Genomic DNA, 26,522 nt, shown 5'->3' with positions numbered 1-26,522 from the left:
CGCTAGCGGTGAAGTAGGGGAAATGAGTTTGGCGGGTGGCACCACATAATGACCCCTATAGGGTGACATCTGTGGATGCATCTATACAAGAAATCTGCAAAAACACAAGGTAAATATTCGAAAAACATTTATTAAAGGCAAGCTTTTTATACTTTTATCTTCCATGTGTAGATACACTAGAACAATTAGCGTTGCTTCAAAAACTTTCTGGCCATATAAAACTCTCAAACCAAATTCTCCCACTTGTGACCACCGGAAATAACACAAACCGCAACGTATTTCACAGGATCTTGGATTGGATTTGTGTATAAATAGTTAAGAATCAATTGAAACCCATGTCAACTTAGAAAAGAAGAAAACTTTTATTTTACACATAAAACAAACAATACAAAAAACTGAAACTCAGAGAGACATATATAAGACAATTACTCAAGAATGTTTCCAAGGCCACTGCTGGTGGATAGAGTTTTCGATAGGATGGGCAAATAAGAAAATGGTATTCAATCAAAGTTTTCAGTTTCACAAATTTTTAAACAAGTGATGCCAAAGTATTGTCTAGCATTAAGTCCATTCTTCCACATCTCAGCACAGACTTTAATATTTCAAAGGTTTGCAAACACAGACAGAGATAGCCACCAAGATAAAAAACAAGATATAAAAATAGGAAATTACTCATATAATTGAATCGGGAAAAAACTAGTGCAAATCTTCACAATTAATTATGGTAATTAAGGATATTTAACATTAGTAAAGGCAACTGGGACTTACACTTTAAAAAAAATAGCTTTTCTGTTCCTTAATGTGAAAAACCTCTTTCCTTGCACCTTAAACAGCTTGTAATCATATATGTTTTGCTGTCCTTGGTGAAGTTATTTTTATCTTGTAACACGAAGTGATGTTGGTAATGGGTGAAAAGTCCAGCCTTCGCTGGATTTATGGCTACAACTGTGAAAAGCATAGGGCTGATTTATTTTTGCAGTCCACTAAGAAGAAAAATGCATCATTTTCATCTTTGCTGACAGAATTTATAAATGTGCGTGTCCTAATACTTTTTGTTATCAATTCCTTTTTCAAGGTTTGAAAGGCAGTTATCAAAGTGTATTACTACCCAAGTTAGAAACATACTTGAATTAAAGTAAAAACAAGTTAGAAAGAATTTTTGTTTTGTCAAATTTAGCAGGTTTTTAAAATATTAAATATAAAGAGATACATATTTTATATTTGTAAACAAAGAATGCCCCCTCTGAAGTAGCAACAGAACCTATAACTTTCTACAATCCTAGACAAAAGACTACTTTGAAACACTGGTGAGCACATGGTTTACTACAGATTCCAATGTACCCCCGAGGAAACAAATATTTGTACATTTTGGAAACTCTTAACAAATCCCCAGCTATTTCAGATCTGTGTATAAGATGGTAATTAATTGTGCTTAAACCAAATTGATACATCACACTAGTGACAGACATTTTATTAAACATAGAGGGCTCTGCAGGAAAAAAACTCAAAGCCCTTTTATGAGCAAAAGTGTATTACACTGATTCAATAATGTTTGGGATAGTAATGATACTTGAACAATCTCCGTCTTTTTCTAGTTGACTATACTTTAAAATTAAGTGTGTCTCTTAAAATTGTAACTCTGCATTTACAGCTGGAAAGCTAAAGCCCTTCTACAAGATCCCTAAAATAGCATTATTTAGTGCCACTGCCAAACGTTAACATATACTATATGAAGGGATGGGTTTAAAAATGTGTTCTGGTCGGGCAAGGGAACAAAAGTTAAAATGTATGAAGTCTACTGTCAGGAACAAAGGATTGGGGAATTTATAAGGCAATATTTGGACACACTAATGTAGCCATAAACAAAATGAAAGGCACTGCTATCTTTTCACATGACACTGTTATATGTGTATTGTATTATAAACCACAACATGACTGTCACGGACGTACAATCATCTATTACTGAAAACATTTATAATATTTTAGTATTAGAAGGAAAAATGATTTTGCTTCTGTAACCAAAAAGGACAGATGTAGATTTGTTGACAAGCGACTGGCAAATATATGTATATTAACAATTCACTCAAGAATTTATCATTTTATACTGTGGTGAGTACAGAATTAGGAAGACTGTCTTTGAACACCACACAAGAGCTTACTTCAAAACTATAGAATTCTGTGGATCAATAACTGAATAGTACAAGTATACACATATTTATTTGCCAATCATTTAACTATTTCGTTCATGTATCCTTTGAAATGCAAAATGAACTTCTTATTTAAGCAGTAGATATTTTATAAGAATATGAAAATTTAAAGGTCGGTGACTGAGTTAGATGTGCATTGAAATGCAGGTATGCTGCAGAATGCACCTTTTTAACCAAACAGTAAACACATTTGTGACTCATAGTAAGTGATGTCCTAAACAGAGGGTTCAATGAGTAAACAACAACTGTTGTTTCTTTGTCAACATTTCATGGCCTGCACTGGCAAGAATGAAAAAAAAAAAAAAAAAAAAAAAAAAAAAAAGAAAACAGTCTGCAGCATTACTGCCAAATACCTTTCGTCACTCTGTTCAAGGTTTATTAATCCCAAATTTTAACATTTTACAAGAAAGGCACAAAAATTAAACTGAGCTTCCAACAAAAGTTTCCTTTGATCCAAAACAGTTTTTTGGTAGGACTGCTAGAAAAGGAATGAGTTGTGAACTTAGGGACAACTTCTTTTTACTTCTTCGGCTTATTCTGTGAGCACCAGCAGCAATAAATAGTTTGTCTGATACAAAGCTTTTGCCCTTTATGGTGAAAGGGTGAATCATTCACTTTGAGTTGAATCCTCCTCACTTTCACCATTTGCAGCTACTGCGTTTTCCTCATCACTTCCTTCATCCTCCTCCTCCTCCTCCTCCTCCTCCTAGAAAACAAGTACTTGTTTAGAATAAAGACTGTAAAGAGCAGCAGAGACTAGTTAAGGTGTCCTCTCATAAGCCAAGAGGATTTCCTCAATACACAAACACATTATAGTTACCTGGAATGTAGTTCCTGAGAGTAGTATCAGCAATAGATTATCGCTCTAGATTTTACTGACAAGCAAAAGCAATCATGCATTTCAGTTTAGTGTGACCTGTTTACCAGCCAACCACCCTGGTATGCCCAACATATACTCCATGAATAATCCCAAGCATCACTCTCTCCAACAAAGAGAAATCCATCTCTTAATGAGGGCTTCATCTCATGCGCCTGACTGGTGGATAAAAGAAGAAAAAGCTACTTCGTTTGGTAATGCTGTTATTGGAGGATACTTTATCTAACAACAGATTCCTCTCCTTTATACTATTCCCCTGACACCAGAAAACTGGATACCTAAGATTTCACAGCAGTGCCCCCTTGCACATCTAGGTGGCCCTGTGTACAATCTTAACATGAGTTGCAGTGCTTGAATTGTCTTAACATTTTCCATATGACTTGCTCTACCTGAGATATAGTGGGGCAATGCCAAAAGATGTAATACAATAATTTCTGCATGTCTCACATAACTGCGATGTACAACGTATGTCTGTCTATGCAACCGCCGAAGGACTGTGATTTCATTCCATGGGATTGCATTAACTCAATGTGTGTGCCTGACAATCGTAGGATTTGACATGATGACTGTCACATGTTTTATTATTGTTTAGTGCAGAAAATCGTAAATAAAAACAAAAAGCTTAACTGTAGGTTAGTAATTTGTTCATCTGCTGGATAATACTTCTAACGGCAGAGTCTTCACCTTCCAAAAAGATGCCAAAGCAGTACATCCTATATAGGGTGTCTTCGCAGTGATCTCAGACCAAAAATTCCTGTAGGCACAAAAGGTAAAAAATGCCTTTCCCGTCGGGCCGGGCTGCCAAGATAGTAGTGCTTGGTAAATGTGTGCACTGACACCCAGGTCGCAGCCTGACAAATGCCAAAAACAGGCATTCAGTGTGCAACACAATTAGCAGCCTTAGCCTTGGTGGATTGGGCCCTCAGTCTTTCAGGAGGCTGCTTCTTGATAAATGCTTAGCAAATCTTAATGAAGAGGACAACCCATTGTGACAAAGTCCTCTCCCCCACTGCTTTACCTTTCTTTGCCCTTGAGAACCTCACAAAAAGCTGATCGTCCAGCCAATAGTCTTTGTTGTGATGGATGTAAAAGCTCTTTTATTATCTAGCCAAAGGAGTCTCTCTTACTCTTTCGAGGAGTGAGGCAGGGAAAAGAATGTTGGCAGGGTGATGGATTGCCCAACGTGAAAAGTCATGACTGTATGCAAAACAAGCGTTGGCACAGCCAATAGGTCTTGCCTGTGTGAGAGATATTGGCTTTGTCAATGTGTTTTAGCCATGCTGTGCAGCATGGCTGAGGAAAAACAATGCTATAGTGCGGACAGTGCTGGCTGCATCATTGCACTTTTTTCTTTACTTTCAGCCATGCTGCACTGCAGCTGTGGTACAAAATGGGTACTCAATATCCTTAAAGTCAATGGCTTTTGCATAGGTTAGACCTATTTGCTTTGTGTGTATGTATGTATGTATATATATATATATATATATATATATATTTATGCAGCATCGCTTAGTAAATTATGCAGCAGGAAAAGGCAAATTATGCGGCAAGTTGCAGCACTTTTTGTAATAATATTACTTCATTATTTCAACATTTTTAAACTTCATAACACCTTTTGGGCATTGGTTGCAGCTCGTTAGTACCATTATCATACCCAAACGTAGTAATAAGCAACAAAAAGTTGACCAGTACAGTTTTGCAAAGGGCCTTTCACTGCACGGCAACACGTCGCTGCACTTTTATTAACTTTTGAACCGTCTCAGCTAGAAGCAAAATCCTTTTTTTGCTGAAATCTGCAGGTTTTGCGGCACATGATGGATTATGTGGCAAATGCAGCAAATATGTAATTATTCAGAAACCACCACAGCTGCACAATAGCATAATTCCAGTGGCCCTGATTAAAAAGTTACTTACCTTCGGTAACGATATATCTGGTAGAGACATATTCTAGTTGCAGATTCCTTACCTTTAAATTCCCCCAGGCATCAGACTGGACCTGGAGACCTTTTCTTCGAGCAGCACCTATGCGCGCCGTCAGGTGGCGTGGTCGACTCGGCGGGCGTCGGTGGCGCTGTGTTCGCCGTAATTACGTCGCGGTCGGATATAGGTGCCACCTCGGCATGCCGACATCAGTTTCTTTTCACAACTTTCCACGCCAGAAGCGCGGAGCCGTGAAGAACACTGATAGTGGTGCCCCAAAGCTAGGGCCCTTTAAGGAAAGTTCCTGCCCCAGGAAATCAGTTCGCAGAGCGTGAAGGATGGGCAGGTCGGTAAGGAATCTGCAACTAAAATGTGTCTCTACCAGATATTTCATTACAGAAGGTAAGTAACTTGTACATCTGATAGAGACTTCTAGTTGCAGATTCTTTACCTTTTGAATAGATACCCAAGCAATACCATCCCCGGAGGCCGCGAATCAAGATCACACCAGGAAGTTTTGTAGGACCGAATGTCCAAAGTAGCAGTCCCTACAGACCTGACTGTCCAAGCAGTAGCACTTGGTGAACGTGTGCAGAGATGCCCACATGGCTGCCTAACATATCCAGGACTGGAACGCCTCGTGCTAACGCTGTGGTAGCTGCAGTTGCTCTAGTTGAGTGAGCTTGCAAACCATCAGGGGGTTACTTCTTTGCCAAAGCGTAGCACATTTTGATGCATAGGAGGACCCATCATGAAATGGTTCTCTTTTGCACCGCCTTCCCTTCCTTCACCCCCACATATCCCACAAAGAGTTGATCGTCCACCCGGAGGTCTTTAGTACGATCAAGGTAGAACACCAACGGTCTCTTTGGGTCCAGGCATTGGAGTCTTTCATCCTCATGTGAGGGATGTGGGGGTGGGTAAAAAGTAGGCAAGGTGATGGATTGACCTACATGGAAGAGTGTTAACACTTTAGGGAATAAAGAAGCCCTAGTACGGAGTACCACTTTGCCGGGATGTACTGCCAGAAAAGGTGGTTTAGATGACAAAACTTGGAGCTCACTTACCCTGCGAGCAGAGGTAATGGCAACCAAGAAGGCAGTCTTGATGGTTAGGAGCCGTAAAGGGCAGCTATGAAGCGGCTCGAATGCAGTGCACATTAGATATGTGGGGAATACATTTAAATCCCATAGGGGAATGATTAAATGGGATAGGTGGGAAGAGATGTGTGAGGCCTTTGAGAAACCTCCCTACAATGGGAGATTTGAATAAAGAAGGTTGGTCAGGTAGTCTCAGGAAGGCAGAGATAGCAGATACATAGCCCTTGAGGGTGCCCAAGGCAGAGCCCCGTTGGGCAAGAGAGATAACAAAGAGCAGAACCTCAGAAAGAGGTGAAGAGAGAGGATCGACAGATTTGTCAATACACCATGCCACACCAACAGGCGTATACCGTTTTGGTGGTGGGATGCCTGGCTGGCAAGATGATGTTACAGACTTCGGGTGGAAAGTCAAAAGCCGTCACCTTTCGCCGCTCAATCTCCACGCAAGGAGACTGGACAGGTTCGGGTGGATGACCCTCCCCGGCTGCTGTGACAGAAAGTCCTCCCGAATGGGCAGCCTGATCGGAGGAGCTATGGCCATGCTCAAGAGCTCGGGATACAAGACTCTTCGTGCCAGGTCCGAAGCCACCAGAATAACTTGGGCCCGATCTTGCCTGATCTTCTTCAGAACTCTAGGCAGAAGTGGTACGGGTGGAAAGGCGTACAGGTACAGGAGGCCTGAGCTCCACTCGAGATGAAAGGCGTCACCAAGCGAATGCCGCCTTGGAAACTCCAGCGTGCAAAACAGCTGACATTGTGTGTTCTCTGCAGACACGCGAAGAGATCTAACCAAGGCTCTCCCCAATGCTAAAAGAGACCTTGCGTCACCTCGGGATGGAGATGCCATTTGAGATCGACTATGCATCGTCTGCTGAGTTCGTCTGCTCTGGCGTTCAAGGAACCTACCAGATGTTGAACTACCAGGGAAATGTCCTGATGTTCCAGCTAAGTCCAGAGATGAAGGGCCTCTTGACAAAGAGTCCACGACCCCACTCTGCCTTGTTTGTTGCAGTACCACATAGCAGTGGTGTTGAAATGCTTTCAATCGTAGTTGAATTGCATGGAGCGCCAATAGATTGATATGAAGCCCGGATTCCGCTGGAGACCAGAGGCCTCTGATCTCTGCCTCTCACATGTGGCCGCCCCATCCCAGGAGTGACGCATCTGTGAGGTCTGGTTGGGGAAAGGAGAGGGATATGCCCTTGACCCAATCTTGATTCGTTAGCCACCACTGAAGGTCTTTCGTAGTTCCTTCTGAGATCTGGACTTTGTCGTAGAGTCACCCCTGATGCTGCACCCACTTGAACTTCAGGTCCCACTGCAGAACCTGCATATGCCATCTGGCCTTTTGAACCAGCAGGATGCAGGAGGCCATAGGGCCCAGCAGCCTCAGAGTCATTCTTACCAAAATCCAGGACACAGGCTGAAACATCGGTATCATAGCCCGAATTTCCTGGACTTGCTTTTCGAGAGGATAAGCCCGAACTGCACCCTGTCCAGAACAGCTCCTATGAAAGGGAGCATCTGAGAAGGAGTCAGGTGAGACTTCGGCATGTTTATAGTGAACCCCAGAGAATACAAGAGGTTTGCCATAGTCTGGAGGTGGGAGACGACTTTCTGGGGCGTATCCGCCTTCAATAGCCAGTCGTCGAGGTAGGGGAAGACTGGGACTCCTAACCTGCACAGATCAGCTGCAACCACTACCATCACCTTGGTGAACACCCAAGGGGCACTGCTAAGGCCAAAGGGGAGCACGGTGAACTGAAAGTGCTTGTGGCCTACCATGAATCTTAGGTAACGTCTGAGGGCTGGAAAGACGGGGATGTGGAAGTATGCGTCCTGCAAGTCCAACGAGACCATCCAGTCTCCCGTGTCCAGGGCAGATAAGACCTGAGCCAATGTCAGCATCTTGAACTTCTCCTTTTGAGGAAGAGATTAAGTGACCGAAGATCTAAGATGGCACCAGAAAACAGCAGGAATAACGACCACGACCTACTTCTGACGCAGGGACCCTCTCTATAGCTCCTTTGGCTTAAAGAGCTTTGACTTCCTCGCGGAGAAGTGCCATGTGATTCTCCGATATGTGGTTAAATGAAGGTGGCATGGCTGGAGGAGAAGACTCGAAAGGGAGGGAGTAGCCCTGCCGAACAATCTGGAGGACCCACCTGTCCATGGTAATGGATTTGCAGTGGGGCAGATGATGGCGAATCCTGCTTCCGACTGGTTCCAGGTGTTCCAATGGACTAGGAAGGTTTGGAGACCGAGGGGGAGTAGGAGGGCAGACTGGGCAACCTGCTGGCTCCCTGATCCCCGAGATCGTGGGATCCCGCGTTCGCGCAGGGGGTCTACAGCATGCCCGGGTTGATGGTTCAGTGGAAAAGGACGCGGTTGGGTGCCTCTTCCAAAGCTACAAATGGGGCGAGAGGCGGGCTGGTGGGGTTTAGGGGAAGGTGCGAGGCCAAGGGACCGGGCCATAGCTCAGGAATCCTTAAAGTACTTGAGCGCTGAGTCCGCCTTGTCTTCGAAGAGATGGGTGTCATCAAAGGGCATGTCCATCAACATTTGCTGGACATCCCCGAGAAGCAAGATGTTCCCAGCCAGGTGTGACGTCTTAGTGCCACGGTCGATGCTACCGATCTGCCTAGAGAGTCGGTCGTATCGAGTCCACAACAGATGATGAACTTGGCTGCATCTCTCCCATCTGTGAGCACCTGGGAGAGGACAGTCCGGGTCTACTCCGGAACTGTAGGCAGCACCTGTGCGACCATATCCCAGAGAGTATGGGAATAACAGCCCAAAAGACATGCAGTGTTTACCGACCGCAGTGCTAGACTGGCAGAAGAAAACATTTTCTTCCCCAAATTATCCAGTCTTTTTGATTCCCTATCCAAGGGGGTGGTAGGGAATGCTCCAGAGGAAAAAGAAAAAGAGGAAGCCTGGATAACATGGCTCTCAGGCTTGGGGTGTTGGGTGAGGAATTTTGGGTCTGTTGGCGCAGGCCGATGGTGGTGGGAAATCGTCCTATTCACAGGAGCCCCTGTGCTGGGTCTCATTAAAGGGAAGAAGGGGTTTTGATGTGGAAGACCCCGGCTGAAGCACGTTGGTTAGGATATTAGGCCTAACCTCCACATAAGGTAGCTCAAGGTCCAAGATCTCAGCTGCCCTTCTCACCACCATGGAGTATGTGGCGCCCTCCTCCGTACCCATGGTAGGGGGAGAGAGCATACCAGTGTCAGGGGAGGAGTCTAGACCACTGGCATCACCCAAATCCTGCACCCAGTCTATTTGGGGGTCAAGCTGGTATTCTAAAGTGTCCAGTGGCCCCTCTAAACGCTCCCCGTATCCATACCCGTAAGTAAAACGGTCTGGAGCAACCCTGGGCCCAGGAGAGCCCAGTGAGAACGGATTCGGTGTCGATCAACATTGTTCCGGCTCCCGGCCGTCAGGTATGAGAATAGGATCGACATCGATTGGGGGCCCAACTGACGTCTGGAGCGTTGACGTCTGACCTGAAGGCGGGGAAGGGCAGTGTGGCAGGACTGGTGTCGGGACAGATCCGAGATTGGATCCGGAGGAGCCCACCGGAGCCGTGGCTGAAGCCAACGACTTCGAACCCGAGTGGGCCCTCACCGATTCACCTGTTCCTGAGGGCACCGAAGGTGGGTTGGTCTGTCCAAAAACGAGGCGCATTGCCTCATAAAACTCTTTTAGCTGGACAGGAGTGGGTCCGGCACCCAGGAAGTCGGGGAAGCACAGGGCAGACCCAGATGGAGGTTCCGTGGATGGGGACATAGAGCATCGACACTCTTCCCTCTGCACATCGTCCGAGAGACGGGTGAAGTCGAAGAACATTTGTTTTTCTTCAACTTCTTTTTCTTATGACCCGAATGTCCCGATGACTTCGAGGATGAAGAGTGGTGGTGATTCTGCGCCCGGTCTTGAGACCTTCCTCTTGAACAAGACCGTGAGCGCCGTGGAATCGAGTGCTGGGCCGCCATTAGCTTTAGGGACGGTTCCCTCAAAGCTTTTGGGTTCATGGCCAGACACTCAGAGCACGACTTTGGGTCGTGATCGCGCTCCAGGCATCAAAGACACACGAGGTTCTGATCCGTCACCAACATCATTCGGTGACAGGAGTCGCAGGTCTTAAAACTTGTCTTGCTGGACATCCCTCGACGCATCCACGACCTCGTCAAAAATCGTTCGCCAAAAATGTTGTCTTAGCCAAAAAGTGAGTAAGGTAACTCCTCTCCAGATCTGAGCGTAGGCGGGCGCAGAAAGAAAAGAACTGTCATAAGCGCACCAGGGTGGCGCCTAATACGACTGCGACGTCATAACGGCAAAGATGACGCCACCTATGCCCGTGGTGTCGGACACCACCTGACGGCGTACAGAGGTACTGCTCGAAGAAAAAGTCTCCTGGTCCTGTCTGACGCCTGGCGGAATTCAAAAGGTAAGGAATCTGCAACTAGAAGTCTCTATCGGATCCGTCAAGCAGGGGCTGAGAAATAGGGGGGGGGTAAAAAAAGATGCGTTTCCCATGTTAATTCCCAGAGACTTTTAAGACGTGCCTGCAGCCCGAACCACTGGACGGAATTAAACCAAATTTGGCAGAAAGCTAGCTTTTGGTCCAAAGATTAGCTTTCTTTCCTATTTTTGGTGTAAATCCATTCAGTAGTTTAGGAGAAATTTAAGGAAATCCAAATTTGTATGTCTAGGGTCACCATGAATTTGCGAATACTGCCAATCTCATGCAGAGATTTGATAGGCTGCCAACACTTCAACCGGGAAGTGTTGGCAGCCATTTTGAGACTCTGCTTCAGCTGACTACCCAAAAAACATAAAACAGAAGAAAAAAGAAAAGAGGGCTGGGTACTGTTACCTACTCCCTAGCCTTGCAGGGGTCCTACACTTGCAGAAGGTTGTGGGTTCCAGTCTTGGTGTGTCAGTTGTAATTTCTCAGCTTTGAATTATTTTCAACATCAAAAATGTAAGATACACACAGAAAGGTGATCTCACTCTTTTTACTATTTGTCAGAACATTTCTCATTGTAAGTGGCACAGGGTAGGGTGGTTATAGAGTGTTGACCGCATGGCCTGGCCGCAGGACACGCCCTATGGCCAACCCCTGCTGTGCATGGCCGAAGGCCCATCATGATGCAGGGTTGGGTGGTTACAGGCGGTTGGCTGCAGGCCCTGCAGCCAAGAGTGATGGTGGCTGGATTAACGTATAGTAATTAAAATTAATGTATTTAAAAAAAAAAATCAAAGGTTACAGGGACGTTATAGTTAGGCTCACATTTTAAACATACAAAACCATAGAAATTCACCTTTTCAAGTAACTATAACTTGCGCCCTCGCCATGCACTGCTAATTACCCCAGATATTACGGCACTCATGACACCTTTAATAACACCACTGATAATATCACTGTAACATTTGTTGGGGAAAAAAAACCAATAAAAAACCTTATACAGGGAGGCACGAGTTATAGTTACCTTAGGAGGCGCGTTATAGTTACTTGAAATAACTAACTGTAACAGCTGAATTTCTACAGGTGCACACATTAGTTAGCAAATCAAATTTAAGGAATGACTATTTTGTGAGGTCACCACGCATGTCGAGTCGCTGAATAATTTATAATACCCAAATAGGGACAATAATCTTTGCAAAACACTCTTATTCACACTTTAGGACATTTGACAGGAAACGCTCCAACAAAAGCACAAAAAGATGAGTTATGGCAAGTAATGGTTTTGCCCCTATTGTTTAATTAGCTTGTCTAGTTTACAATTATTGTAATATTTTTCAAATCCTTTTTTTTTTTTGGTAAACACAGCACTGAGCGACTGTCTGGTTTGTGTGCCTCCCGTACCAAATTCTTTAACCTAAGAGTGGCATGCCCTCTGGGCAGTCATTTATAAGTACTGACAATAAAACCACACTGTGATTCAGGGCTAATCACTTAGGGGGTTATTCTAACTTTGGAGGAGTGTTAATCCGTCCCAAAAGTGACGGTAAAGTGACGGATATACCACCAGCCGTATTACGAGTTCCATAGGATATAATGGACTCGTAATACGGCTGGTGGTATATCCGTCACTTTTGGGACGGATTAACACCTCCTCCAAAGTTAGAATAACCCCCTTAATCTCCATGTGCCTGAAATACAAAACAATGTCCTTTTGTACTGCATCGGGGGCTCATCGGCTAATGTAAGTGGTCCTAATACCTTCAAGACGAGCTCGCTCTATTAAAAAAAAAAAAAAAAAACGCCAAAACAAATAAATACATTTAAAAAAAAACAAGAACAAAAAGGGAATACTGGACAAAAACAAATGTTCAGCAACTTGACAATGAGTGCGCTAAAAGTGTATTCCTGGAAATGCTGACAATTTTCAGGCGTCCCGCTTCGTGCCCCTCCATGCAGGAAACTAGACATGAGGTGCGATGTGTGTTGTTGACAGCAGCACAGGGACCATGGGACACGGAGCTGGGCCCTCTACAGACAAGTGAAATAACAGCAACAGCAGAGTGGAGATACTAAACACACATGATACCATCTGCCCGGATTACAGGAAGGCTCTGGTATGCAGGAGGGCTTCTCAGACAGCAGAGCAGCCCCCATGCTGCTCACAATGTGAGGGACTTGTGTATTTAGCAAGCAGTGGCAGTGCTTCCTGTAAGCTACGTTGCTGAGGCTAAGCCAAAGGTGGCATGAATTTGTTTAATTTAAGCAATATATACCCCCGGATCTCTGGCTCTTCGGAGCAACATTTCTAACAATTAGTACTCTTGTCTCCAACCTGCCTGGAAAAAACACTGGTTATGCACCTATCTGCGAGAATTACCCTTGCATCTCTGACAGATGTAGCTAGGCAGAGGCACAAAGCCTAAAGATGGGTGTGCGGAGCTGCTAGCTGGCAAAGGTTCGGTGGGTGACATATGTGGTCTGCCAGATAAGCTAATCCGCGCTGGCATTCAGTGATCTCGTTAGGCAGTTCACCCTCAGGGAAATGCCCTGACACTTCTAACACATCCAAATGAGTAAAGCCCACTGATAAAGAACCCCACTCTGCCCACCTTGTTACAGTACCACATGGCGGTGGTGTTGCCCATGAGAACCTGGACCAGCTACCATTTGATGGACATCAGGAAGGCCTTAAATATGAAGCGAATGGCCCGCAACTCCAAAACATTAATGTGGAGGTGGTTTTCTGCTAGAGACCAGAGTCCTGTGACCTTCACCTCTCCCAGAAGACACCCACCCCACAACAATTAGCCCTCAGAGGGAAGTATGAGGGGTCTGCTGCTGGTCAGGCTGTTGTCAAGCAGCCACCACTGACGATCTAGTGCAGCGTTCTCTCAAACCTGGATGACACTCAACAGGTTTCTTTATTGCTGGGTCCACTGACACTTCAGATTCAATTTCAGAGCTTGCATATGCTACCTGGTAAAGCGGCCATGCAAGATGCATGAGGCTAAAAGGCCAAGAAGCCTCAATGCTGCTCTTACCTAGATCCAGGAAAAAAGTCTGAAACATTGGGATAATTTCCTAACTGTCGTCGACTTGTGATGGAAGAGCCAACCTGAACAACAGTGTCGAAGACATCACCTATAAAAGGAGGTCTCTGCGAAGGAGTCAGGTGCAAAATTACTTTGACTGGTTGATTAGGATCCCCAAAGATGTTAGGAAGTTCTCTAGAGGTGGTCTACAACTGACTTTGTTGAGCGCTCCTTCAAAAGCAATTCATCGAGATAGAGGAAACCTGGAACCTCCAATCCCCAATGATGGGGGCGACCACTGCCATCACTTTTATGAACACCTGAGGTGCGTTGATAAGACCGATCCAGAACCACAGGTATCATCTGTGAGACTACAGGATGGGCACAATGAAAGTACACATCCTGCAGGTCAAAGCCTACCATTCGATCACCCGGATCTAGGGAAGATAGAACCTGGGCCAGTGTGATCATTTTAAATGTGTTCTTCCACTGGAAGACATTCACAGCACGAAGATCTGGCACAAGGAAATAGCAATAGCAACAACCCTAAGCATTTCTAGTCTAGAACCCTCTTGAAGGCTGCTTCAGACTGCTGACTTTGCACCTTCTGCAGTAAGATTGATCTTCTGCTGCTCTGATGTGGGAGGATCCTGCGGTTGATCGGAAAGAAGGAGAAGGGCATAGCTTTGCTGGACTATCTGGAGGAACCCATCTGTCAGATCCGATGAACCGCCACCTACAGGGCGGATGTGCGCTGCTAAGGGCAAACTAAAGCACTTTGGAAGCTGGAAGCTGCTGCTGCAGGGGAGGGACCGACTGTATAGGTCAGTGCCCCTCATGACGTGCACATTGACTTCCTGATCTCCGGCCACAAAAGGACTTGGTCACTGAAGTGGGGAGGCCTGGCGTTGCCAAAACGCCAGCACTCTGGAGTAGCCTCAGAAGGGCTGAAGTGGATGAGAAAACTATCTGACAGGGTTTCAAAGGCCCAATGAATGTGCTGTGATCTAACTTTTATTAAAATATTCTAGGGTAGAATCAGCCTTTTTGCCAAACAGGCAGGATCTACCAAAAAGCATATCGATTTGGGATGCCTGGACATCTTCCTAAAAACTTGCAGCTAGCATTCATACAAGGCGACGAAGCACCCCAACAGTGCAGGCCGCTCGCCCCAAGTAATCAATAGTACTCAGGCCAGCACAAATTACATTTGGCTGTATCCTGAATGGTTTGACCCAAGGAGGCCATAAACTCTTCCGGGGCTGGCGGCAAAATCTTACTGCCCATGTTCCAGAGGGCGTGCAGGTACTTAACTGACCTCAGGGCTTGGCTGCTGAAGACAAAATTTGTTTCCTAAATGCCTCAATCGTTTACAACCCTTGAGGAGGAGGGCGATGGCCTCAATGGGAAAGAGTTAGGATTCACTTTGCTGGCGGAAGCTTGGACCAAAAAAACTCAGGAGTAGGATGCTCTATAAGAAAATTAGGTCACCAGGTGCCAGTCTGTTGTCTCTGCCCACCTGCCTGTTCAATGTTAGGCAAGAGTATAGCTTAGACTAAGTGCCCTCAAGAGTTTCAGTGAGGGCTTCTTTGAATGGGTGTAAGGGCTCCAAAGAAGCAGGCCCAGGTTACGGAACGTCAATAAGATTTTTTTTTTATGTTGAACAGAACAGCAAAGGAAGCTCTCTCTTCCACTGGCGACCCAAGGGCAGCTATCCACCCTCTAACACGGGAAGCCTTCTGCAAATCCACGTACAAACTGTCACAATAATGTGAGGGTAAATCATCCCATCATCACCATTATCATCTCTGAGTGGTGGCAAACTCTGGCCAGAATCAGAACAAAAGAGATGATGGAGAGCCTCTGAGGATGGCTCTAAAGTACTGGAAGTGTACTGTCTGAATCAGGTTGTACGGGACCGGGTGCACTGGAGTGGAGTCAGACCGGAACCTCTGTAGAGGTTGAGATGGATTTGGCTTGGGGTTAGACATCGGAATTGGTAGAAGATCCTCCTCCAGTGTCTGAGACGTTGTGACAGGTTTAGATGAAAAAAGGTCTGTGCGCAGGCCTTAGGGCTGAAATGGAAGTCGATAAGAGAGTCTCTGTGAAACTGAGGTGGGTTCTGAGGGGCTTAGATGGTGCAGAGGACTGATCAACTGATGGTAACCTGACTGAAGGACTCTGCAGATTCTTGAGGTCCAAAGATGCCCCAGAGGGAGCTGAAAGAGTGCCAAAAATATGCAGTATCGCCTATTTAAAGACTGATGCAGCACTACACTGGGCATATTGAGATCAACAGTGGGATTGGCTCCTCAAATGGAGATCAGGAGTAATATCAACTGGCACCTTAGTGCACTCTCAACCTTTTTTTTTTTTTTTTTAGATACAGAGTGTCAGGATGGTGTTGAGTCCCACTTCACCTTCTTGTGTTTTGGACTCGCTGTACCAGATGACTTGGATCGTGAAGAAGACCTATAGCAGTGGAAATGGGTCCACGCACACGATCTGGAGTAGGGCTTATGAGATCTGTGACTTAATTTGATGTTTGGACATACAGTTTCGTTTCGTGGTTCCGGGTCACTTAGGGGTGCATGGGGGCACATTAATCGCACAATTTGGAGTTGTGCCCTGAGCCCAAACATTAAAATAATCACTCATCATGCAAGTCAATTCCCAACAGCTGCTTATGACGCTCATGGCATGACCTGAACCCCATTATTTTAGTTGGGGACATCTTTCCTTGCACAATGGAATTCAATGTGAAAATTTCACCAAATCTACAAAAAAGGGAGCGGAACTCTGGATCCACCTGCAAAGTTGTGGAAAAAAACAAGCTGACTTCGGCACAAAGGGGTTGCTCTTCTATACATCTTAGTTCTGTCACTTCTGGGGCAGACCAAAGTCAATACTGAGGTGCACAGCACCACCGACTGATGTGAGAAAGCACAGCTGTGACATCTTCTGGATTTGGTCTGGTGCCTGAGGAATATCCTAAAGGTGAGAAATCTGCACTCAGATGTATCCATCAGAAAAGTTGCTTTTTTAAATAAGATGTAGATTATATGGGCCACTCAACCCTTGTTGCTGAATGCAGAATGTGAGAAACAGAACTGCAAAAAGCATATTAAAAGCTGTAAGATATGTAACAGGCATGAAAATGAAAATGTAAAAAAATAAGTAAAGGTGCCCGGGTGCTGCAACAGATAGGGAAAATAGCAAGCCATATACATGGTAATCTTACCTGCAAGCAACAGAATACATTTCGTCAAGCATAGAAAGGGCATTTGGAGGCGTTTGTTAGGCGATGCAATTGAACCACTGAGGTCCTATTAATGGGACTCTAAAGGAAAAGTACAGTATCTTGTTTGTACATTTTGGTTGTGATTAACACAGGATGAGCAGGATTTGGCGGCCAGTGATCTGGCCTCCATGAGGTGGGGCGTGGCAAACATGGAGTGCAATTCACAACATGGCAAGTGTTGCGCCAGGTCCATAATAATTTGAGGTAAATTAGGCTACCAAAAGCCTATCATCTACTCTCATCTACCAGTTGTCTGCTTGTACACAGGTCAACGTTTTTGTAGATTTTCATCAAAAACAGGAACTACTGGATTTAGTGTAACAGTAGTAAGATATGTTTAAATATTTATTCTCCAGAGTTAACACTCTAAACGGAAGTACCACATGTAATATTTTGTAGCAGAGTTTGTAACAGCCTATGTAAATTGTGAAATCTAGAAATCAAAATATATTGAATCCAAAACTCGACAATATATTTACCACACAATGCTAGTCACCATTATGCCAATGAGTGTTTTCCTGCAAATATTGCAAATTATAATGTTTGACTATAAATACTGTTAAATATCTTTTGACATCTGTCTCAATCAATGTAACAAACCTTTAATCGTTGCCACATTTCTGTGAGTCAGTACTGCTAAACGCAAAACCTTGTCATATTTGTGAGTTAATCTGTTGGGCAAGCTTGCTCCCAAGACATTACCTCCACTGCATCATCTGGTGGTAGCTGGGAGGCCTGCTCTTCTTCTGCTCCACTTTCCTGGGATGTCTGTGATAGGATTTCTTCCCCCTAAAGTAGAAAATGAAACAACAAATGATTCCAACTGAAAGAACAAGCAGCAAAGAATCCCCTTTGTGAACAAAGCTGCAGATAAAGACTCTTAGGCCTACTCAATTAAGTTGTTAAGATTTTCTATGTCCATAACTAAGTTATTTTTAAATGTTTTCACAAGTACTAAAACTGTTTGCCGTTTTTGTCCTTCAAAGATAACTGTAATGGTATCGTCTTTTGATCCTTGCAAAAAAACATTTTTCGTGCTCACACAATATTCACTGAAGAAAAGACACATCTTAAACACAATCTGTATCATCTTTCAAGGTATACAGCCTTCCTTCTGAGGAAAGTGCTCCCCTGATGTTTAACCCCTCATTCAAGACAAAAATGGCTAACAAAGATCACACATATTTACCATCATTACTTTACATTTTACCGAGCTTATGTCCACAGTCACATTCAAACATCAGCTACACCAGAAGGCATGCAGGTGGTGGCAAGTAGAATTAGCATGAGCACTTTCAACGCATGTTTTGCACACTCTCCAATATTTTATGTTTGACATATACTGAACAAGTGATGTTTTCCAATGCCAAGCATTATAAAAGTCACATTGGTGACATGTAATTTGTGGGAACAAGATACAAAGAAGGGCACTGTTGGAACTGGTAGGGTATTTATAGGCCTTGGTGTTTACTTTATCATTCTTTTGACCAACTCCCAAAACTCAATTTTTTGAAGCCAAATATGCAAAATGACATCCTACAGCACACCTTCAACTGATATTTTCTTCAATTTAATTCACATATAGCTGCATGTTTCTATGTTTGATACAGACAGTCAAAATGATAACTTCTATCATACATTCTACATTCATGCTTTTGAATCCCTCGACCCAGACAAGTCTCCCATGCAATTTCAGCGTCTGATACACTGCCAGTTGTACTTGGAAAATTTTGAATAAGACATTTAAATCATTTTGACTTCTGTATATGTTCAGAATTCTTCACCCGTTGCAAAGATGACAAACACTGGGTAAGGGAATTTTCACAGACCCCCAAGAAGTCATTTTGAAGTCTTGGAAGGACTTCACATCCTACATGTTCCTACAGGGACGGGAGTGTCCTTTACATGGTGTAAAGTTGGGTTCTCCTGCCCTGAATGCCCGACTGTATCTGGTATCCCGACTTTTGACAAATCTTCATAATAATCTAGTGTGTGTGCAGAGTTCATTGATATAGATGAAGCACTACATCTGTCCTGTGACCTGGATGGCTGCATCCAGTGTTCCCTCTCTGAACTGACAGTAGACTACTGTCCCTGTTGTGGGTTTAGCACATAGAGTGGTGATGGCAGCATACTTTGTGTTGAGAACCCTTAACTGTGACAAGACCTTGTTTTCTGTGCCACTAGAGTGGAGGTCTGTTGGCCCACTCGTGTAAAGTTCCACTCCTATGCACTTAACCAGATCCTAGCTCTAACATCCCAAGTGTATATATGCATATTTTGTATATGTGCTCTATGTAGTATGTGGCTGGTGTATGTAAGTAGGCCAGAGTAATGGAGGCCTGGGTGATATATTATGGCTGCTTCAAGCCTGCCTTGCTGCACAAGATGGCGGGGAGGTTGTTTACCCAGAGATTGTAAGTGTCCTGCATTCCTGAAGCTGGAGGGAGGTGACCCGGACACTTAAGTGAGAAGAGTGGTTCCTTTACAAATCCAAGTAAGCCTTTTGCTGAGCAAATAGCTGTTCATCAGTCTTCCTAAAGCACAACAATTTGGTAGATGGTGAGGGTGAAGTGTGGGACTGACGACTCTGTTTCAAGATGAAGGGGACCCCTTGAGTGAGGCCCAGAGTTTTGTTCTTCCCTGATCACACTTTTCAGTTTGGTTGACGACAGCAGAGCAGAGAGCACCTCTCTCTTGTGTAAGCCCAAGCCTGGAGACAACACTGCGGTGCTAGAGAGCAGTGTGGAATAATCTGGAGAGCAGCCTGTACAACTGAAAGGCAAACTACCTCAAACAGATTCTAAAAACAGAGAGCAGATCCAAATCCCCTGACTCCTTTTACAATACAAATGTGGGGCCCACTGCCCCACTTGTTGATCCAGTTAGGTAATCTATGACCAAGGAACAGTGCGCTCTGCAGACTACTCAGAGGGCTGCTACGCAACCACAGCTAGTACCGAAAGGTGAGGGGCCATTACTTTTGTCTATCCTTTGCTGTAAGAACTGTTGGCATGTCCTGCAGGAGGAGTGACCCTGTCATGGCCGCAACCACCAAAAGAGCAAGACTGTAGAAAACGATCAGTGTGCCTTGGTAATAGTGGATAGCACTTTTTGGCATTGGTTCCTAGTATATACTGTGAAGCAACATGACCTGAGCCACAGCACCAGAAAAGGAGATGTGATGTGACCTGAGACACTGTGTCAACAAAGATGCTGCAGCATTTCCTGAATTTCTGTACCAAAAGACAAAACTGAGGTATGACCAGAGACACATTCACCAGAAAGTGAGGCATGTGCTGGACCTTGCCAAAAGACTAAGACTGGCCTCTGTGTGGCCACAACACCCTATACTTGATCGGCCCAAGAGGGAGGTGTACTGATCTTCAAGCACCTGCTTATCCAGCCTTTGTGGGATAGACTCCCAGAACAGCCACCTCTGCCTGCGAGAAACTGACCCAGACACCACAGTATGTGGAGCAGCTTCCTTTCCAGAGACATGACTGTCCAAGAGGCCCTGACAAGAATTGCTGCCTTGTGCTATCTCAGAAGCAGGAGAGTGGGTGAGTGGAGGAGGCGCCAGTCAACCACCAGAGTTAGCCGAACAGGGTCTGAAAAAGCTTGCAGGGCGAAATGTCAACTGCAAGAAAGTGTGTGCTGATTGAGGGAGCCTTTTCACACTTGACACTGACCCTGGGAAGGTACAAATTAGATTATAATGATGTGACCAGGGTGAGCAACAGGAAACAGAGCAGAGAACCACAAATGCTCAGGACATCAAGCTGCATCTTGTACATGTTGCATGTGCAGTATTGAGTTCTAGTGGGCATTAAAAACAAGTTAATTACCTTCGGTAATGCCTTATCTGGTAGAGACTCCAAATTGCCACAAACTACTTACCTTAGAAATATTCCCAGGCGCCAAACTGGATCTGGAAATTTTCAAGCAGTACCTCTGCATGCCGGTAGCTGGTGTCGTTCAGCTCCGCGTCTGCATCGTTGTCCGCTCCAGAAGTGATATTGCCATACCTACATAGGTGCCACCTCGGCATGCTGATCTCAGTTCATTTTCACAACTTTCCACGCCAGCAGTGCAGAGCCACGATGAAGACTGACCCCTGGTGTGTGTTGCTAGGGCCATTTGCAGGGGGAAGCCCTCATTTGTTAATAAGGTCGCTGAGTGGGGAGGATGGGAGGGATGGTAAGGAATTTGAAGCTAGACAGATTTTTTCCTAGTTAAGGTGCTACAGACGGTAGGTGTAGGAAGCTGGCTCTCTATTTGGTGCACCAAAATTAAGTACACCATGCAGACAGTCCTGTGGAACCCCAAAGGTTTGCAGAGGCAGAAATAGATAATGCTCTATTTGTGGTAGTGTGGGCGACCAGTTAGGCTTATCAAGGAGTCGTGTTAAGCATTTGTTGTACTTACAGAGGCAATAAATGGGACACACACTCAAATAACATTTGCTTTTATATATGCCTTGAACCTAAGAAGGTAAGAAGTTTTAAAATTAAAAATAGCTTTTAGCTTCAACAACAGACTGTAGGAGGCTGGCCTGGTTTGTATTGGGTACCTAAGGTACTTACACCTTATACCAGGTCCAATTATCCATTATTAGTGAAATGCAGTCAGTGTCTAGAATCCAGGCTCCCTAGGAGTAGTGTGGATGAGCAGCAAAGGCCTAACTAGGAGACATGCAAAGCTCATGCAGTACCACTGTAGTCACACAGTACTAACACACATGAAAGAAAATGATCAATTTTACAAAAATAAAGGTAATTTATTTTGGTGACACAAATGCCAAAAATATCGCAGAGACTATACTCCTTTAGGAGGTAAGTAATACACAAATTATATATACTAGTATGCAGAAATAACTGTAAAAACAATTAGAAAACAGTACAAATAGTGAAATTCACAATAGTTAGAAATGGGCCTGGCAGAACACAAACCATATACTAAGAAAGTGGAATGCAAATCTCGATTTTCCACCTAGGTAAGTGTAGTGTGTAGAAGGGCGCTAGGCGTATTAGAAAACAACAACGGTAAGTAACAGAACCCACCCCAGAGCCCAGGAAAGCAGGAATAAATCACAGTAACTTTCTTAGAACACACAAGAACACAAGAAAGAAGATATGCAAGAACCAGAAGAGACTGCAAGACACCAACAATGGATTTCTGGACCTGAAGACCTGTGGAAGACGGGGACCAAGTCCAAGAAGCACTGAGGTGTCTAGGTAGAACAAGAGCCCATGCTAACCCGGATGAAGGTGCAAAAGAATAACCACCGGTGAAGAACAACAGCCAGTACTGCACCCAGGAAGACGGATGTGGGTTCCTGGTTGGTGCAGATGATGTCCCATGCTGGTTGGATGACTGCAGTCTGGTTTGCGTTGCTGGATTCCACCAACAGGCCTTGGCACACGTAAAGCTCATGGTTAGCAGAAAATGGTGCTGCTCGGGACCAGGTGGACTCTACCCAGGAGGGGAAGTTAGAGGGGTCTCTCAGCAACTCAGAGAGCCCTCAGAAGGCCAGGCAGAGTGCACAGGAGTCCCACAGCACTGGGACAAAGTAGGTGCAAAAGGAGGCCCACGCGGGACTACAACAAAGGGTCCCACGCTGGAGAACTACTCAGGAAGGTGTGCGTCGCAGGACAGAGCGCTGGGGGCCGGGGCTACACGGTGCATGAAGAACTTCATGGAAGGATGCCAACAAGCCTTGGCAACTGCAAAACACGCAATGCATTGGGGTACTGTCTCACGTGGGGAGGCAAGCTGTTACCTCCACCAAAGTTGGACAGTAGGATGTCGGGACCACTTCAGTTCAACACCCGTGATGCTGGATCCACACACTTTGTCAGGAAAAGGGACTGAAGCCACCAGTCGTTGCTGCAGAAGGACGCCTGCTGAAGCAGGGGAGTGACTCCTTCACTCAAAAGGAGATTCCTTCGTTCTCCTGGTGCAGGCTGAGGACAGGCTATCCTCTGAGGATGCACGACCTGGAAACAGTGGCAGTTTCTGGGAGGAGCTGAAGATACAATGTTGCAGAAGTCGTCTTTGCTTTTTTGTTGACGTTTGTAGAGTTCCTGGAGGGTCCAGATGCAGTTTCTTTGGTAAGAAGGTAAAGTAAAGGATGCAGAGGATTCCTGCTGGAGTCTCGCAATCTGAATCTGAAGAACCACCCAAGAGAGAGACCCAAAATAGCCTTGAAAGGGGGATTGGTCAGCTAAAGAGGTAAGCACCTATCAGGGGAGGCTCTGACGTCACCTGCTGGCACTGACCACTCAGATGCTCCCAAAGTTCCCTGCCAACTTGGAATCCAAGATGGCAAAACCTAGGGACCCTTTGGAGGAGCTCTGGGCACCACCCCTTGGGTGGTGAGGGACAGGGGAGTGGTCACTCCCCTTTCCTTTGTCCAGTTTTCTGTCAGAGCAGGGCCCTTCAAAGCATTTCCAGTGGGCTGGGGAGGCTACCCCTCCCAAGCCTATAACACCTATTTCCAAAGGGAGAGGGTGTAACACCCCTCCCCAAAGGAAATGCTTTGTTCTGCCTTCCTGGGCTCGAGCTGCTTGAGCAACAGGAGGGCAGAAACCTGTCTGAGCGGTGGCAGCAGCTGGGGCTGCCTGGGAAACCTAAGAAGGCTGGGATGGCAGTACCCCCAGAGTGCATGGAATCATGCAACCAATGCTTGCAAAAGCATGGGGGTATGATTCCTACATGTTTGATACCAAACATGGCCATATTCAGAGTTACCATCGTGGAGCTGGACATAGGTGGTGACCTATGTCCAGTGCACACGTAAAAAGGCTTCCCCACACTCATGAGGTCTGGGAAAATGGTCCTGGAGGTTGTGGGTGCACCTCTGCTAGTGCAGGGGTGCCCTCACACACAGGTACTCTGCACCCTGCCTTCAAGGCTGGAAGGCCTGCTATAGGTGTGACTTATAAGTGACTTGGTACAGTATAAATGGCAGTGAAAGGGTGCCTGCACCTTTTCACACAGGCTGCAATGGCAGTCCTGCAGGACCCTTTGCATGGGGTCCCTATGGGTGGCAAAAGAAATGCTGCAGCCCATAGGGATCCCCTGGAATCCCAATGCCCTGGGTACCTAGGTGCCATATACTAGGAACTTATAAGGGGGCACTAGTATGCCAATTTTGGGTGAAATACTGGGTTACCAGTATGCAGTGACAAAATGTAGAGGAGAGAGAGCATAATCACTGGGGTCCTGGTTAGCAGGATCCCAGTGAACACAGTCAAACACACTGACATCAGGCAGAAAATGGGGGTAACCATGGCAAAAAGAGGGTACTTTCCTACACTGACACTGCAATTTTCAGAGTCTTCAATGTTGACCTATGGGAGGAAAACAAGAATGCAATTTTGCAGTTAAGTACTCGACTTACAAATCCAGTCTTTGGGGTTTTAGGTCAACACCAAGCAAGGTTCAAATCAGCACCAAGAGGGCACCCGCAGCCGCACAGGGGCGGCTGGGTGCAGACGTCAAAATTGGGATTGTGTGCCCAATGTTAACCAATGGAGACTGGTGGTGAACGGAGATTTGGGGCACACAGGTGAGTAAAGCAGTGTCAGGGGTCGATATCGTGGGGTTGAGGTAAGTACGAGGGGGGGGGGGCACAAGGCAACACCAAACTTACACCCTCAGTGGCACAGGGGCGACCGGGTGCAGAGTGCCAATACAGCTTCAGGTGCCCAATGTTAACCAATGGAGACTGGGGGTGGCCCAAGGTGTGCTGCTCACAGGTGAGCAAAGCAGTGTCAGGGGTTGATCTCCTGGGCCTGAGGCAAGCCCTGGGGGTGCCACAAGGCAGCACCAAACTAACACCCTCAGCAGCACAGGGGTGTTCCGGTGCAAAATGCCAACACAGCATCGGGTGCTCAATGCAAGTCAAAGAAGGAGGTTGGTTTTGAATAAAGGCTTCAGCCATGGGCCAGGAAGCTGAATGAAGAAAACCCAGTTAAGTTTGGATGTTGAGGGACTCAGGGACACCGTCGGTCCAGCTCCCCAAGGTCCAAAGCCTCCGGATGCAGGGGTGTCCTTTGACGTTCGAAAACAGCTTACTGGGCGGTCAAGGCCAGGGGGTCTTCGGATTGAGGATGATGGCTTCTAGGTAGAGTCCGGCAGGGGTCACCCCAATGTGGATTTGGGATCAGAATTGCTGGGGAACCTTCTCCGGACCAGTGGGCCACTCGGACTCAGGCTGTGGGGTGCAGAGGTGGGTCCAGGTGTAGTTTCGTGGCTCAACAGGGCAAAGTTATTTTTCTTTAAAGTTGGTTCCTTCTGGACAGGTGTGCTGTCCACAGGAGATCTTGGTCTTCGTGGAAGGCAGGCAGTCCTCCTTTAGAGGTCGCTGAGCTGCAGGACGGGTCGTCTTCTGATGCAGAATGGTCGAGGGCTGCAGACAGGCCGGTAGGGCTAGGGCCAAGTGAGTTGGTGTCTGCAGTCTTCTCTGCTGGAGCAATGGTGTAGTGTCCCACTCTTCTTAGGTCATCAGGAATCTGAGTTCTAGGGTTCATCGGTGTCACCTAAATACTGAATTTAGGAGTGTTACGGCGTGCCAGGTGGTAGCCATTGGGCTACACATCTTTAGGGTGACTACACCCTTCGTATGACCACTTCCTTTGGCAAGTGGGCACAGCCCTAACCCAATTGGCCTGATTCTTTCCAAACAAGATGGAGGAATTTAAAAAAGTAGTGTCCAATTCAGCTTGTCCACCTTAGGGGTGGGACTGGCATGAAGTGGGCACTCCTCCTAATTTAACTAATTTCCACCCCAGTCCTGCCGACAAAAGTGAGGTCAGGAACTGGGGGTCGCCGTTCTCTACTATTTGGAGAGGCCTGGGTTGCATTTCAAAGGCATCAAGGCCTTTGAAGCTCCCCACCCCGGAATGTCCATCATGCCTGGGAGAGGAAGTAACAGCTCTGCCCAGTGCAGGCTTTTGTCTCTGGGCCTCTAGAGCACTGGCTGTCACCATGGGGGTCCAGAAACGTGTCTGTGGTGGCTGAACTGGTCAAGACCAGTCAGTCAACACACTAGTCGCTGGTAGGTTTTCAGGCGCACCTCTAAGGTATCTCTAAGTTTTTAATAAATCCATCACTGGAATCAGTGTGGGAGATGTTTAATACCAAACATCCTAGGATTCAGAGAAGCCATCATGTAGCTGGGGAACTCGTAAAGACCAGTGTCCATCATATGTACTTAAAATGGCTGCACTGTTTACTTACTAGGTCTGAGAATCAACAAAGACATAGCAGGTGCATATCTGCTCATACAGATATGCCTTCACATGCCATATGATGCACCTTGGCGTACGGCTGTAAGGCCTGCTAGAGGGGTGACTTACATATAATGCATGCAGTGTTTAGGGAACATAACACACAGGTTGTGTGCCATGTCATGTTTTCAATTTTGGAACCACCTTGACACGCAGCCTGCAATGACAGTCTGCATGAGGTTGGTGCTGGGTCCCCTCAGAGTGGCACAAGTAAAGCTGCAGATCTGAGGGGCCCTCTTCAGTACACTTGCCCTAGGTACCAGGGGTACCATTTATTAGGGACTGATAGGGGCTGAAGGGCCAGGTCACTTGGGG

General features: G+C 45.9%; 1 protein-coding gene across 1 annotated transcript in view; it reads right to left on the bottom strand.

Moving 5' to 3' along the window:
- Positions 1 to 338: 338 nt before the first annotated feature.
- FANCD2 (FA complementation group D2) overlaps positions 339 to 26,522 on the bottom strand; it is a 1,182,674-nt gene continuing 1,156,490 nt past the window's right edge. The window contains exons 43-44 of the mRNA XM_069206781.1: positions 17,614 to 17,700; positions 339 to 2,913 (exon numbers count right to left, since the gene is read on the bottom strand). Coding sequence (XP_069062882.1) covers positions 2,815 to 2,913; positions 17,614 to 17,700 — 186 coding nt within the window. The 3' untranslated portion in view covers positions 339 to 2,814. The remainder of the gene's footprint in view (positions 2,914 to 17,613; positions 17,701 to 26,522) is intronic.

Source organism: Pleurodeles waltl, chromosome 9, assembly GCF_031143425.1.
Source record: "Pleurodeles waltl isolate 20211129_DDA chromosome 9, aPleWal1.hap1.20221129, whole genome shotgun sequence".
Lineage (NCBI taxonomy): Eukaryota > Metazoa > Chordata > Amphibia > Caudata > Salamandridae > Pleurodeles > Pleurodeles waltl.
This window is presented reverse-complemented; position numbering and strand designations above follow the sequence as displayed.